The sequence below is a fragment of the Phoca vitulina genome, unplaced genomic scaffold, assembly GCF_004348235.1.
Source record: "Phoca vitulina isolate PV1807 unplaced genomic scaffold, GSC_HSeal_1.0 scaffold31, whole genome shotgun sequence".
Classification (NCBI taxonomy): domain Eukaryota; kingdom Metazoa; phylum Chordata; class Mammalia; order Carnivora; family Phocidae; genus Phoca; species Phoca vitulina.
In genome coordinates this window covers 7,415,763-7,429,024 of record NW_022589734.1, presented here as the reverse complement: position 1 = coordinate 7,429,024, position 13,262 = coordinate 7,415,763, and the positions used below count along the sequence as shown (strand labels likewise).

The 13,262-nt window shown below is 47.2% G+C and overlaps 1 protein-coding gene across 1 annotated transcript in view; it reads right to left on the bottom strand.

The window, feature by feature from the left end:
* Positions 1-291: 291 nt before the first annotated feature.
* LY86 (lymphocyte antigen 86) overlaps positions 292-13,262 on the bottom strand; it is a 57,739-nt gene continuing 44,768 nt past the window's right edge. The window contains exons 4-5 of the mRNA XM_032424962.1: positions 4,592-4,644; positions 292-678 (exon numbers count right to left, since the gene is read on the bottom strand). Of these exons, the coding sequence (XP_032280853.1) occupies positions 595-678; positions 4,592-4,644 (137 nt within the window). The 3' untranslated portion in view covers positions 292-594. The remainder of the gene's footprint in view (positions 679-4,591; positions 4,645-13,262) is intronic.

Below are 13,262 nucleotides of genomic sequence, written 5' to 3'. Positions count from 1 at the left end.
CATGCTTGGGGGATGATGATATAATGAGGTTTGGCCAGGCGGGATTTGGATGTCGTTCTTTCTAAGGTTTTATCGGCTCCTCTGTCCTTGTGGCCAAAGGGCCTGGAGCTTGCTCAGGAGGAGGGGGAGGACAAGGGGCACATTTTGCCAGCTCTCTAATTCCAGCCAGTCGGTCAACCTCCTCAAACTCTTGGAACTACTTACGCTTCGCCAGCACCTGGCGCTTTGTCTGGAGGAAATTACACTGTAACTACGGTCTTGCACTAAGAGCCTTTGAACAAACCATGAGGAACAACAGTGGGCCAGCTTTCTTTATTCTGGGTAACAGGGGAAGTGCTCCTGCGGAGCTGTTTCTGCAGGTGAGTCTGGCCATGTGGAGGAGGACGGGCCCACAGGATGGCGTCGAGACTACCAGGAGGTGACTCAGCAGCACATACATGCGTGGAGTCTGAGGACGTCTGGTCCTGGGGCTAAAACCTGCGCCTGCCCCTCTGCTGAGCCTCTCCATCGTCGGCTGGTTTTGCTTACAGAGCAGGGTCAGCTTGAGCAGCTTGTGGTTCCCAGCAGACACAGTGTGCTCCAAGTTTCAGCTGCTCAGGAGCAAATGACAGTGGCATTGGCACAGGCCACGGTGGCACGGTGTTCATTATACAGTTCCAGCAAAACCTGGTATTCTCCCTGGAAAGGACGCAGGGAAAGCATGAGATGTGTGACCCACAAAGCAATCCATCATTCCACTGGTAGTCATCAAGCCCCTCCTAGGTGCCGGCACTGTTTTAGACCCTGGGGATAAAGTAGAACCAGGCAAACCAAACTCACTTTGTGGCGCTTACGGGGCTCCCCGGGACAGACAGACAATGTACCCGATCCTTCACTATGGGTGCTGTGCTCATGCTGGTGCCCGAGACAGAACGCAGGCAGGGAAGTGGGGGTGGGGGGGTGGGCGGGGAAGTGCTGGGCCAGGCAGGGTGGGGCTGGGCTAGTGCTGGTGGGCAGTTTTAAGCAGGGTGGTCCAGGCAGGTCCCGCTGCAAAGGTGACTTTTGGGCAAAGACCTGAAGAAGATGGGGAGCACCCCCGCTGCTCTGAGGGCTGGCACCCTGTGTGTGAGGAACAGGGAGGACGCCCACGGGGCTGCAGGGAGAGAGAACCACAGGAGGAGGGAGAGGACATGAGTCAGGGATGGCCTCGCGGGCCATGGTGAGGACACTGGCTTCCACCCTGACAGGGACACAGGTCATGAGAGGAGTGGCCTGATCACATGCATATCATAATAGGATCCTTCCGGCCACCCACAGAGCCGGTATGGGCAGAGAGTGGAAGCACTTAAGACCAGGTGGGAGACCACCCTGGCTGGAGCAGACAGGCAGAGATGAGGAGAGGAATCCAGACTGGATTCTGGATAGATTTTGAAAGAAGAGCCAATAATGATTTACCGAGGAAACTCATGTGGGTGGCAGAGAAAGAGAGGGGCTGAGGGTGATGCCAAAGATCTTGGCCTGAGCAACTGGAAGGATGAAGTGTCATTTGCTGAAACAGAGAAGACCTCTGGGGGATCAAAATTCAACTGCACAAAACCAGAATGCTCTATGAGAAAAAGTATTGCCACCTTTTAGGGTTCCTTTCTGGCAATGACACTCCACAGAGGATTCTCTTTGTCTGTGCTTAGTGGTTGGGCTGAATGTGAACTTGCAGAAAAACCCATGTGTCGGTTCCGTGCCAAAGCCCCGCCCCAGCCCCCGGAAGCCACGTGGTGGTGACATGTCTGTAGGCTCACCAGCCTGGAGAGAGATGCTCTGGGCCGTGGGAGGTAGTGGTAAGCAGGGCAAAGGGCCCAGGAGGGAAGGATCTCAAGAGATTCCTGGCACATCTTTCAAGTGCCTGTCACCCAGAGAAGAAAAGGGGTTTAATCTGTATAAGCCGGAGGGAAGGAATAAATCAGACCACTGGATGGAGGTTGCATGAGAGGCAGTTTTTGTTAGAGAAGAATAACTTTCTAGCAATTAGCAGAGGTCCAGGAGCGAGCGGGTTCCCCAACAATGAAAACTGCATTCGGCAGAGCCAGGCTGTACTCTTGAATGGTGGCTGAGGTGAGAGGGTTGCTCAGAGTGTCCCGTAGGGTGCCACTCAGCTTGAGGATCTGTGACAGCACAGACTCCCATGAGGCTGGCTGCCCAAATATGAGCAGCTGCGATTTCAGAAGCAGTATAGGAATTTAAGTGAAGCAGTGTGAAAGTTAGAGAATTCATTATGAGTAGAGAGCAGTTCAAATGTGCATCTGTTCGTGGCCCCCTCACCATCACCTTCTTTACGTTTAGTGTCCATGTGCCTTCAGGTACACACCGCCCAAAATTATTGAAAACCAAATGAATTTTTCGTTATTGCCTTATAAGCCTAAGAAAAGATGTAGTATTTGCAGGAAGGTTTCTAGATTATGAATTCCATACTTACATTCCACACATGCATACATACATACGAGATACGCATACTCTGGTTTAGGAGGCAAGAGAATTTGGGCAACTGTGCTCATCAGCAGGGAGGTGGAGGGACACGCTAAGAGGACAAGAGGGGCAGAGTAGGGACAAGGGTCAGAGAGCGGCAGCCTCTCTGCTGTTGAGGAGAGCCCTGAATTTGTGGGTCAGGAATTTACAGTCGTATCCTTGGCACTTACGAAGATTAGGCTCCACACATTTTGGAAGCCCAAAGGATCTCTAAACTCTAATTCAGAAAACAAGTCATGGATTTGCAGGGCTCTGGGCAGGACTTCAGTCAGGGCCAAGGGACTGGCTGTGTTAAAAAGAAAGTAACACCAAGACACTGAAGATTGAGTGCTGAGTGGAAAAGCTTCCAGCCAAGCAGGGATGGAATTAGCACAGAGCCCATCTCTGGGGGATTTGGTGGGAGGAGGGGATCCAGGGCAGGTCTTTTAAAACCAGAAGGCTCACACTGTCTCTGTCCCATATTAGGAAGCAAAGTCTCTGCGCCTTGCTGGCTGGCTGTCAGCCAAGGAAGCCGGGCTGGCCGCAGCTGGCCCTCAACCAGCGTGGGAGCCCATGTTGAGATTAAGGCGGGCAGCTGTCTCTGTTGCGTAGGTGACAGGTTGCATGTGTCCCACTTGGGTCATGCCCCCTGTCAATTTTGGCCAGGTGTCAGCAGGCTGGATGCAGTCAGGGCTGGCCAGGTTTCTGCTTCTTAGGCCCAAACCTCAGAAGGGGAAGAGGACCAATGGATGCCTAAACAACCATGCCCATGGCAGGGACCCCGGAGCCTGGCTTGGTCCTCATGTTGGACAACATGGCTGAGCACTGTCACTGGTTGAAGAACACGGGTCCTGCACTCACCCAGGCATCCTAGCGGAATGCAATAAAGCTTTTTTTTACATCTCTGCCAGATTTTCCTTTCAAAGGGATTCTGTGCCTTTAAGAAGTTCTTTTCCTTTCTATTTCACAGCAATTCCTAAAGAACACTGTCTTAAAAAAAAAAAAAAGCCAATAATGCAAGATGAAAATCAATTGTTTGCAAATTTTAAGTCAATCTCCAGTGGGAGGGGGGATGGAGGGATTCAGAAGGAAAATAGAGAAGGAAAAAGAGCTCAAATGGCAAAGATTTCAAGAAAAAACTAGCTGGGAGAATTTTGGTCCCACATTCTAGAAGTGAAGGGAGTTTGCAAGACTCTAATATTTTACTGAAAGGTCTGCAGAGAAGACTCTGGAGAACCCTGGAGGGGGAAGGTGAAGCTGGAAACTTCCCATCTGCAAAGGCAACACTAGAGAATGTTCTTGAGACATGAGGGCTTGCACCTTCAGAACCCAAAGCCTGGGACAGAACGGAAACACACACGAGAAATGAAACAAAGTTAAACAAATTCGTTATGCAGAAGGAGACCCTTCCCCAGAGTCATACACAGGTTTTTTTGAAAACTGAGAGGATGAGGTTGAAACAAAAAACATAGTTATTACATCTTTGTGATTCCTTTTATGATGTCACATAAGATTGTCTCAAGAGTAGCATATTGAAAATGTATTGCTTATGTCAGAGATGCTTGAATTCAGCCATTTAATAAGGTCACATTATTTTGCATAAAAAGGAGTTAGTGGAAAACTTGACTCTTAGCTGTGAGTATTGCCAGTGAATGCTCAGGTGGGGGCATTTTATTCACCTGGTGGCAGCCATGAGTAATAGTGCAAGCCCGGAACCTGGGAGCTTATAAGCCCTCATGGTTGTATGTGTGTTTTTTTTCCTCCGAACAGCCAGCCTCACTGACAGCCCACACCCCAGCAACTTTAGCCCATGCAGTCCCCGAGGACACAGGCAATCCTGCAGGATGGGACGCGGGCATCCCTCTCCGCGGGAGCTGTCTGCCCAGAGGATCCCAGAGGGTCAATCGGAACATAAAATGTTAAATACCAAAATGGCAAAATCAGTGTTTAAGCATTTGTAAGTGCCCACCATGAGGTAACAGCTTTTTTGTAGAAGGGTTTTCTTAGTGATGGCCAATGGAATATGTTTAAACTTAATTCCCTCCTCCTCCTCTAAGAAACTGCTCAATACAATAATTAACTAACAGAGCGAAACAGAAAACCAAGATCTTACCTGGGGAATTTCAAATCCAGGATTATTGATGGGGCCGGCATAATAAATCTGCTCTGAAACATATACAAAACAGACATAATGTTACTCAATCATATTAAACAAAAATGATTTGCTCATATTATCTGTGCTCGCCGTGCACTAGGGATCCAGTGATGGAAAAGAAGGTCTCTGTCCACACAGTTGCTCATATTCTACGGAGGACACTGACAGCATGTAAATCACTAAACCTGGATTGTAGAAAGTGCTAGAAGAAGACATGCTGGCTGTGTGAGAGGCAGATGGTGTGATGGTTAAGAGACCAGGCTGGAGTTGGGCTGTGTGGGGTTCAATCCTGAGACTGCCTATGATATCTGTTTGATTTTGGATAGTCATTACCCCTTTGGGCTCAGTTTCCTTTTTTAGAATGGGTATAATAATGACAATAATTCATGGTTGTATGAATTCCACTTCCTCGAGCTTTGAGGATTCAAATAATTAATCAATGTAAAGCGCTAATAACAATGTCTGGAAAGCACTCAATAAATAATTTGCTAAAATAACAAACTAGGAGACACCATGTTTTGTTGGATGGCTGGCCAGGGAAGGCATCTCTAAGGAGATGATATTTGAGCTAAGCCCTGGGGAGGGGAATGAGGCAATGTTCAGTAGCTCTGATATAAGAATGGGAGAGGGTAGATGGTTGGGTAGTTTTACTGGGCAAGAATGATAAGGAGAAAAAGTGCAGGCTATTGGGAATAGACTTCTAATAATAGATCATGGACTCTAAGAAGGGTAAGGAAGTAAATGAAGGCAGGGTGGGTTGCTAGTAGAAACAGTGGTAGAGTCAGTTGAATGGGGTTTCCATCATTGCCATCAAGGTCCTAGAATGCATGTGCTGGAAGGACATGGTGAAGCCAGGGAGCAGAAGGCTTGGCACTGAGATTTCAGAAGTGGTGCATTTACTGGGGATGACAACACACAGAGTTGATGTGGGAGTCAGTGGTTGAGGTGGAATGATGGAAAATGTTCGTGGAGGTCAAGCTGCTGGGACGTTATGGTAGTGGGTGGGCCATTCATGTCAATACTGAATATTGAAACCATGCCCAGCTCCTTGTATGGTGACTGCCATCTGTGGGACTCTCCAACCCCATGCACTTAACACGTAAGCACAGTGCCTAAGAGCACAGACTCTGGGGTCAGATTGTCTGTGCTGAGCTTGAATTTTGGCTCCTCTTCTTATTAGTTGGGCAAGTCACCTAATCTTACTGTGCCTCAGTTTCCTCATCAGGAAATGAGGCGGGGGTTATAATAATATTCACCTCACAGAGTTGTCATGAGCATCACATGAGTTAATGCAAGTAAAACTCTTTGCACAGCACCTGGCCCATGGCGAGCAGTCAATGTTTGTCATTAATACATTCACTCATCAGTCTGCACTACGGGGCATCCACCCAATGCAGGCCAGGCGCTATGCCAGGTGCTAGATACAACGGTAGATGAGAATATTATGTGAACCATTTGAATCACTGGCCACCCAGAATTGTAATCACCTGTTTACAGGCTGCTTCCTTCAGTAGCCTGTGCCTTCTTGTTTGCATAGCTCCCGGTACATTGCAAAGTCGAACACACAGCAGGGTGCAATATAGGGTTGTTAGAGAGGTTGTTGAATGAGCAGATCTAGAGCCAGGACGACGTGGGTTTGCCAGCCCACTTCATTCTTGCTCCTGCTATTGTGACCCTCTCCCTGCTGGAAAGCTCTGGGCCTGGGCTATGCTGACACAAGAGACTGGGTTAGGGAATGAGCCATCAGAGCAGCCAATCTGGTGACGAGGGTGGAGGGATGGTGGAGGATGGTGGAGTTGAATAAATGGTTATTGGTTTATTGATGGCATCAGGTATTGAGCTCTCTTAATAGCACAGTGACTTCCTGCCTCACATAGCCCCTGGTGCCTAACCACTGCTCAGGAAATACTTGGAGACCGACCAAACTCTCTCCTTGAAAAGGGGCTTTGGGGCCAGGGGCAGTGGCTGGTGCGTGAGCAGCTGCCTACACGGAATAATATTAGGGGAGTGAGGGTAATCCTTTTTGAAAAAGGCCTCTCCAGGCAATCTGAACCTGACCTTCTACCAGAACACCCATTCTTAGCATAGCCTTTGGCTTCTGTTAAATGCTCATGCCCCCAACTTATCTAGCCTTCCTTGCCATGGTCAATTTCTTGTACCTGGCGAGGATAATGTGCAAACATGGTGGGTACCAGAGGGACAACATTCCTATTTCACTGCACTAAATGAACTGATCCATTTATGTTTTTAAAGGAAATACATATTTGGTTGTGGCTATAAGCAAGAGTTTAATCGGAAGCTACTTCTCTGCTTGATGTGGTTTTAGAAATAGAGATGTTGAAGTTCTGGATCTTATCCTTAAGGATCTTCCTGTGCAACTGGGAAAGATACAATGACGAGCTGTACAGAAAGTTAACTGTGCCAGAAGTGAGCGGTGTATGTGGGCGGTGATTCTAACAAGTGCAGGGAGTTCAGAGGGGGCTGCCTGGGATTCAGTTGTCGGGCTGGCATGCTGTACAACCCGAGGGCATACCACTCACGTTATAATCTACGGGAGTGGTGCCCCCTGGAGTTGTGCAAGGCAGGGGCCCAGCTACCAGTACACCATTCCTTTTTAGGAAATTCTCTCTTCGCCAGTGGATAGTCTCTGACCAAAGCCAGAACAATCTGAGCAGGAAGACAAAGAAGAGACGCAGGGCCAATCTATCCTGGCAAGAGATGGTTTGTTTTATTTCAACTCACCAGTATCTAGGGTTGTTTGCTTTCTGCCTAGTGGTGTAGCCTTTGCACTGCTTCTTTGACTCCTAGATAGCCTTTCAGAAAATCCCTTTGCTTTTGTTGGCAGGAATGGATTTCTGCCGCTCACAGCTCATGGACTGTGAATGCTATGGGCATGAACCAGTCAAGATCACTCACGCAGGCCATCAAACTATGGGACGCAGGACGCAGGAGCGGAGCCCAAGAATGGGGAGTGAGTGTGCCTGTGCATGTCTGGTCTGGGTGGGTTCCCTTGGACACATTTTACCCCTGCTTTATGCATCTACTGATTGTTCTAAGGTGGCGTAGTGCAAAGCGCTTGACCTTGGAAGTAGACAGAACTGACTTTAGGACCCAGCTCTCCTATTTGCCAGCTCAGTGTCCATCCCACAAATCAATTTCTGCACTTGCAAGATGGAAATGGAAATGTCTTTCCTGCAGGGCATTGGGGGGACCAGAGAATTGTATGTAAACTTGCTGAGAAAAGTGGGGTCCTCAGTAAGGCCAGGGTCGGTAGTTATTAGTTGTATTATTATCTACTGGATGGAAAGAAGGGTAACACCCTGAAGACTCACTTGGATGTCAAGGAACGCATCAGGCCTAGGTTTTGGAACCTTTTGGCAGAGGCAACAGCTAGTGAATCCCGTTGGTGCCTTTTGTTTAAAAAATGGATGCGGACAGCTCTTTGAAGAATCACATTAGAATGATATCTAACATTCTATTATGCTGATTTTATGCTCCAAGATTTACGAATTTGTCTTTCAAATGAAGAGGTTCTTTACTGGGCTGAGAGGTTTTCATTAAATCTGTCTCTCACACTTTACAGTTTCATTTGGAGCTTTTTGGGGGGTCTGTGAAGTTCCTGAGAATGGCTGCAGGTAGCTCATGGAACTGTCTTTTTTTTTTTTTTTTTTTTAACCTAATGAAACAACACCTAAAATTAAATTCTCGCCCCTTCCATTCTTAGATCCTCCCCAATTCTGAGATTCCTTTAATTAACATTCTCACACTCCAGGAACTATAAAAAGAGCCCCAGTATATCTGTACCCACTCCTTCCTTTCCTCCATTTGAAATCTTTATCAGTTTTTGGTGTGCTGTGGATTAAAGAAATCCACCTCCCCGGTTCTGAACACATGAAGTCACTTCTGCGAAGCGGCTTTGTTTCTGACCCAGATCTTCGTGTGGTTGGCACATAGTGTCTTTTTCAGAAAGGGAATTGATTTTTAAATTGTGGGAATAAAAGGTCCCAAAGGGTTTTGGATTCGATGGACGTGAGGCTCTGGGCTGCCTTCTGCTCTACAGCCTTTTATCCTCCGGGAGCAGCACGGATGCCCGCCTGGAAGCGCTCCCCGAATGCGTGGGTTCTGTCCCAGGCATTCTCCCCATTTCCTAGCCCTTCCTAGTATCTTACTGCAATTGCCTCCAGTCTTCCAAATTTATTACAAAAATGCCATCAATATTTAAGCACCCTGAGGGTGCTTGACAGTGTAAAAATACTTAAGAGTTACAATTTATCATAAATAGGCCAATTAGTATATTCAGAACAAAGATTTTAAAAATCATCATTTATTTATTTACTCGAGCTTTGAGTCTTTTTCCTACCTGCCAGGCCCAGTTGAGGGGGATCTTTGGGGAAGCTGTGCTGAACTAGGAGGACACAGGGTTCGGCCTGCCTTCCAGGGAGTGGGGGCGCCTCGGGAGCTGGGGAGGCCCCCTGACAAGGGCTCCTGTGGGCAGTGGTCCCACAGTGAAGATGGAGTAGGGAGAGTGTTCCAAGCAGACCAAGAGCCTCGTCTCTGGAGTGAGAGGGAGCGAGCACATTACTTCATCTTAGTGAGCTCTAAATATAATCTTCACTCCTCTCCCTGCCTCCGGGCATTTCCTTTAAGACACCCAAGTCTGGCAGATGGCTAAGGCCTGGGCACGGCTCCTCATCTCCTCCCTGATTTTAGCTCTGCTTTTTTTCAGTCTCTGACCCTGCAGGGTGTAGAAAATGCTTCCTGGCCCCACAGGGCGCTGAGCTAGTTGCTGCTTAGGGCGCTCGTTTAAATTCATAATGAGCTTGCCTGCGTGGGGAGTCTGAGGAGTGTCCCCTGCCTCCGGGGTGAATTTGGCTGTAGACAGACTCCCTGTGGGCCTGAAAGCCTTAAGGTTTCTTCTGGGTGTCAAAGGACGGATTCCAGGCGGTGTGGGCAGGTGGCTCCAGGCTTGGTCCAGGCCAATCTTTATTACTTATTATTTATTATTATTATTATTATTTTTTGGTGTGTCCGCCTTTGTCAGCTCTCTATCCCCTGGGCCATTTCGCCTTTTATTCTCCAGAGCCTGGGACTTCGTTATGGCTCTCCTGAGGGCCGGCCACCGGACTGCAGTGTGGGAAGCACGCCTGTGCCACCTCAGAAGTGATCTGAGTGTCTGCGTGCAGTTGCCCAGGCTGCGGGCCGAGGGGGTGGGTGGGGGCACAAATCCAGCTCCTGCCCAAGGGGCCAGGCTCTGCAGCCTGGGGCTGGGCTGGGTCCCACCCGCAGATCCTTCTGCTGTCCTGGCCACATCCCCTAGCCAGTTTTGAGATCAGGGAAGCCTTGGTATCATCATGGTGCCTCGGATATTGTCCCAGGTCAAGAGCCTGCCACCTCTCCATATTTTCCCGCTGTACAGTGGCCCGCATAGGACAACCGCAGGGACGTTATCCTCTGCAAGCCCTCAACCCAGGAAGACTGGAATCTGGGGATACATTCCACAACCTTCAGAGGGACAATTCTGACATGCACACTGTGGTTCCCCAAGGATCCCAGTGGGGCAGAGCCCTAGTTCCCATCCTGGTAATCAGTTGCCCATTTATCCCTTCCTGGCTTTTCCTCCTGCCCTGAGTCCCTGGAGCTCCTCGCTCATGCCTGCTTTCTGCCATTGCTTCCTAATAACTCCCCACCCCCAAGTCCTTGTCTCTGGCTTTGCGGGGGAATCCCAAACTACCAACACTTCCTGGCAGAAGGTGAACTTTTTCCTAATTTGTACCAAGGCCCCATATGAGCTAGGGATGGTCTTGGAAAGCTGGCTGCCGATATATTTGGGCCTGACTGTGATGATGGAGCCACCCAGCCTAGAAGCTAAATCTGAGCACCCTCGAAGCTACTCTCTGACTTCTGCACCAAAGAGCGGGAAGAAGAATGAATGTCCTGGATTGTCCTTGAGAAGGCTCAGAGCCTCACATTTTGGAAAAGACAGGAGTTGAGAGAGAGGGACAAGTTGTTGAAGACCACACTGGGTGGGTGGGTGGCTGTGAGGGAGCTGGCAAGCTTGGGAAAGAGGGAGCAGAGAAGGAGGGGGAGAGGTGCCTGGCTGGCCTCTCGGTTTCTAGGTTCTTCATTCAGTTCATGGACTCTTACTGTCCCTGAGCAGTGGGCCACTGCGGGCCAGTGCGGTGTAACCTGTAATAAATGAGGTGTAGTCTATAAACTGATTTGAAGCTTTGGGATTCCTGGGCATATCAGATGACCCTTTTATTGGGAGAATTTTTCCTGTTGCTACTGGGAGCTCAGTCATTAGAACACATTCAATTTTGTTTCTAAACCTATCTTGAGATGTCCAGTATGTTGTTTGGCCCCTTTGGTCAGTTCTGGGCATCCTAGCTGTGGTCCTTTTCAAAATTACAACTGTACTTTGGAGCTCATAAGTATCGGATTAGAGTTTGGATTACTACATCTTAGCTTTGTCTGTACTACTTCGATATCTTTCACTGTTCATTCAAATGGACTTATGAGATCTTTGTTTTGGCCTTTTACTACTAGAGAAACTTAATGTTATTTACAACTTGAAAGCATTCACTGTGTCCTTGCAATGGATCATTTATAAAACTATGAAGTCAGAACCTTCCCAGGGCTTCCTTGTTCATGGCCCCACTACTTACACCTCTCTGGTGATTCAGAGACACACTTGCCATCCCTATTCTTTTTTTTCCTAATCACATATTGGCTTTCTCTTAGTAATAAAGTCTTATGAAGGCCTCATTGCTATCTCACCCTCTTTCTCTGCTGGAATGATTCCAACGCATGGGTCATAGAATTGACTTCTAGCTAAATAGCTTCTCTTGTGAGTAGGGTCTATGGCAGGTGGGAACTTTATGGGGTCTCAGACAGGGTGACAGTAATAGCCCAACAAGGTAAACCTTTTCTGAGCAATGATATGATCCCTTAACAGAAAAACTTGTATCTCTCTTCAGGTAAATGAGTGACTGCATCATCTGTGAAGTTCTCCAAGCAGTTTGACTTCTGTGAGGGCATTTTCATTGAAAACATAGAGTTTGGGTTTTCCTTGGATTATGCACAATTAGTTGGTCTTTTTATGGGGTACACAGAGGTCAGACAAGGTGGGTTGGTTTTCCATTCAGGAGTTGTGCAGGCTACTAATGCCCACCCTTCAAGATGTCCATGTCCTCATGCCCAGAGCCTGTGAGTATGTTACCTTCGAGGCAAAAGGGACTTTGTGGATAGAATTATGCTAAGGATTTTGAGATGGGGAGATTAACCTGGATTATCTGGGTGAGTTCGGTGAGATCACAAGGTGGTTACAAGCCAAGGAATTCTTCTAGAAGCTGAAAAAAGGCAAGGAAATGGATTCTCCCCTGAAGCCTCCGGAAGGAACATAGCCCTACTGACACTTTGATTTTAGACTTCTGACATCCCAAACTACAAGAGAATAAATTTGTGTTACAAATTACTAAATTTTTGGTCATTTGTTAAAACAGCAGTAGGAAACTAACACAGCAGTCTTGGATTAAGAGAGGAGGCTCCACGTGATCGACCTGAGAAGGGGCCAAGAGTGATGGCTTGTTTGAATTTGGGTCCCCAACAAAGGGCCCTTCAGAACCATGACATCAGCATAACCCAAGATTTCGGCAAAAGAGAAGGTACTTGGGATTACAGCTTGGGCTGGAGAGTGAAATTTCCAATATACATTCACACACTTGCATTCAGGATAGACTGTTAAAAAAAATTAGAGCAATATAGAAACTACTAGGTCAGTGATGTCTAATGATGTTCTGCAAAGATGGAAATGTTCCATATCTGCATCATCAAAATATGATAGCCTCTAGCTAAACACAGCTAGTGTGACTGATGACCTGAATTTTTAATTTAATTCAAATGTAAATAATTTAAATAGCCACATGTGACTAGTGGCTATCATATTGGATAGTTTTAGGCCAGCGCTGTCTAATAGAAATATAATGTGAGCCACATACATAATTTAAAATTTTCTAGTAGCCACATTTTACAAAAAAGAAGAAAGTGAAATTAATTTAAGAATATAAATATATTTTAACCCCCATCTTAAAATATTATAATTTCAATATGTAACCAATATAAAGATATTAACGATTTATTTGGAAGTCTTTTTTTCATACTTTTTTTTGCACAAAATCTTCAAAATTTAATGTGTATTCTACACTTAAAACACGTCTCGCTCTGGACTGGCCACATTTCTGGTGCCCAATAGCCACATGTGGCTAGTGGCTACTGTACCAAATGGTGCCAATTATTTATTTTTTAAGAAGATTTATTTATTTATTTAGGTTAGAGAGAGAAAGTGAGTGCACATTGTGGGAGGGGCAGAGGCAGAGGGAGAGAGAGAATCCCAAGCAAACTCCTCATTGAGCACCGAGCCCGATGTGGGGCTCAATCCCACAATGCTGAGATTATGACCTGAGCCGAAATCAAGAGTTGGATGCTTAACTGACTGAGCCACCCAGGTACCGTACTCCCCAGACATTGCCAATTATTAAGTCATTGGTGAGGATTTGGGGCCCAGAAGGTGACATGATTTGTTTCCTAGTTTATTCCTCCTACAAGACCTTTTGGTCTTTGCTGCTCAGTT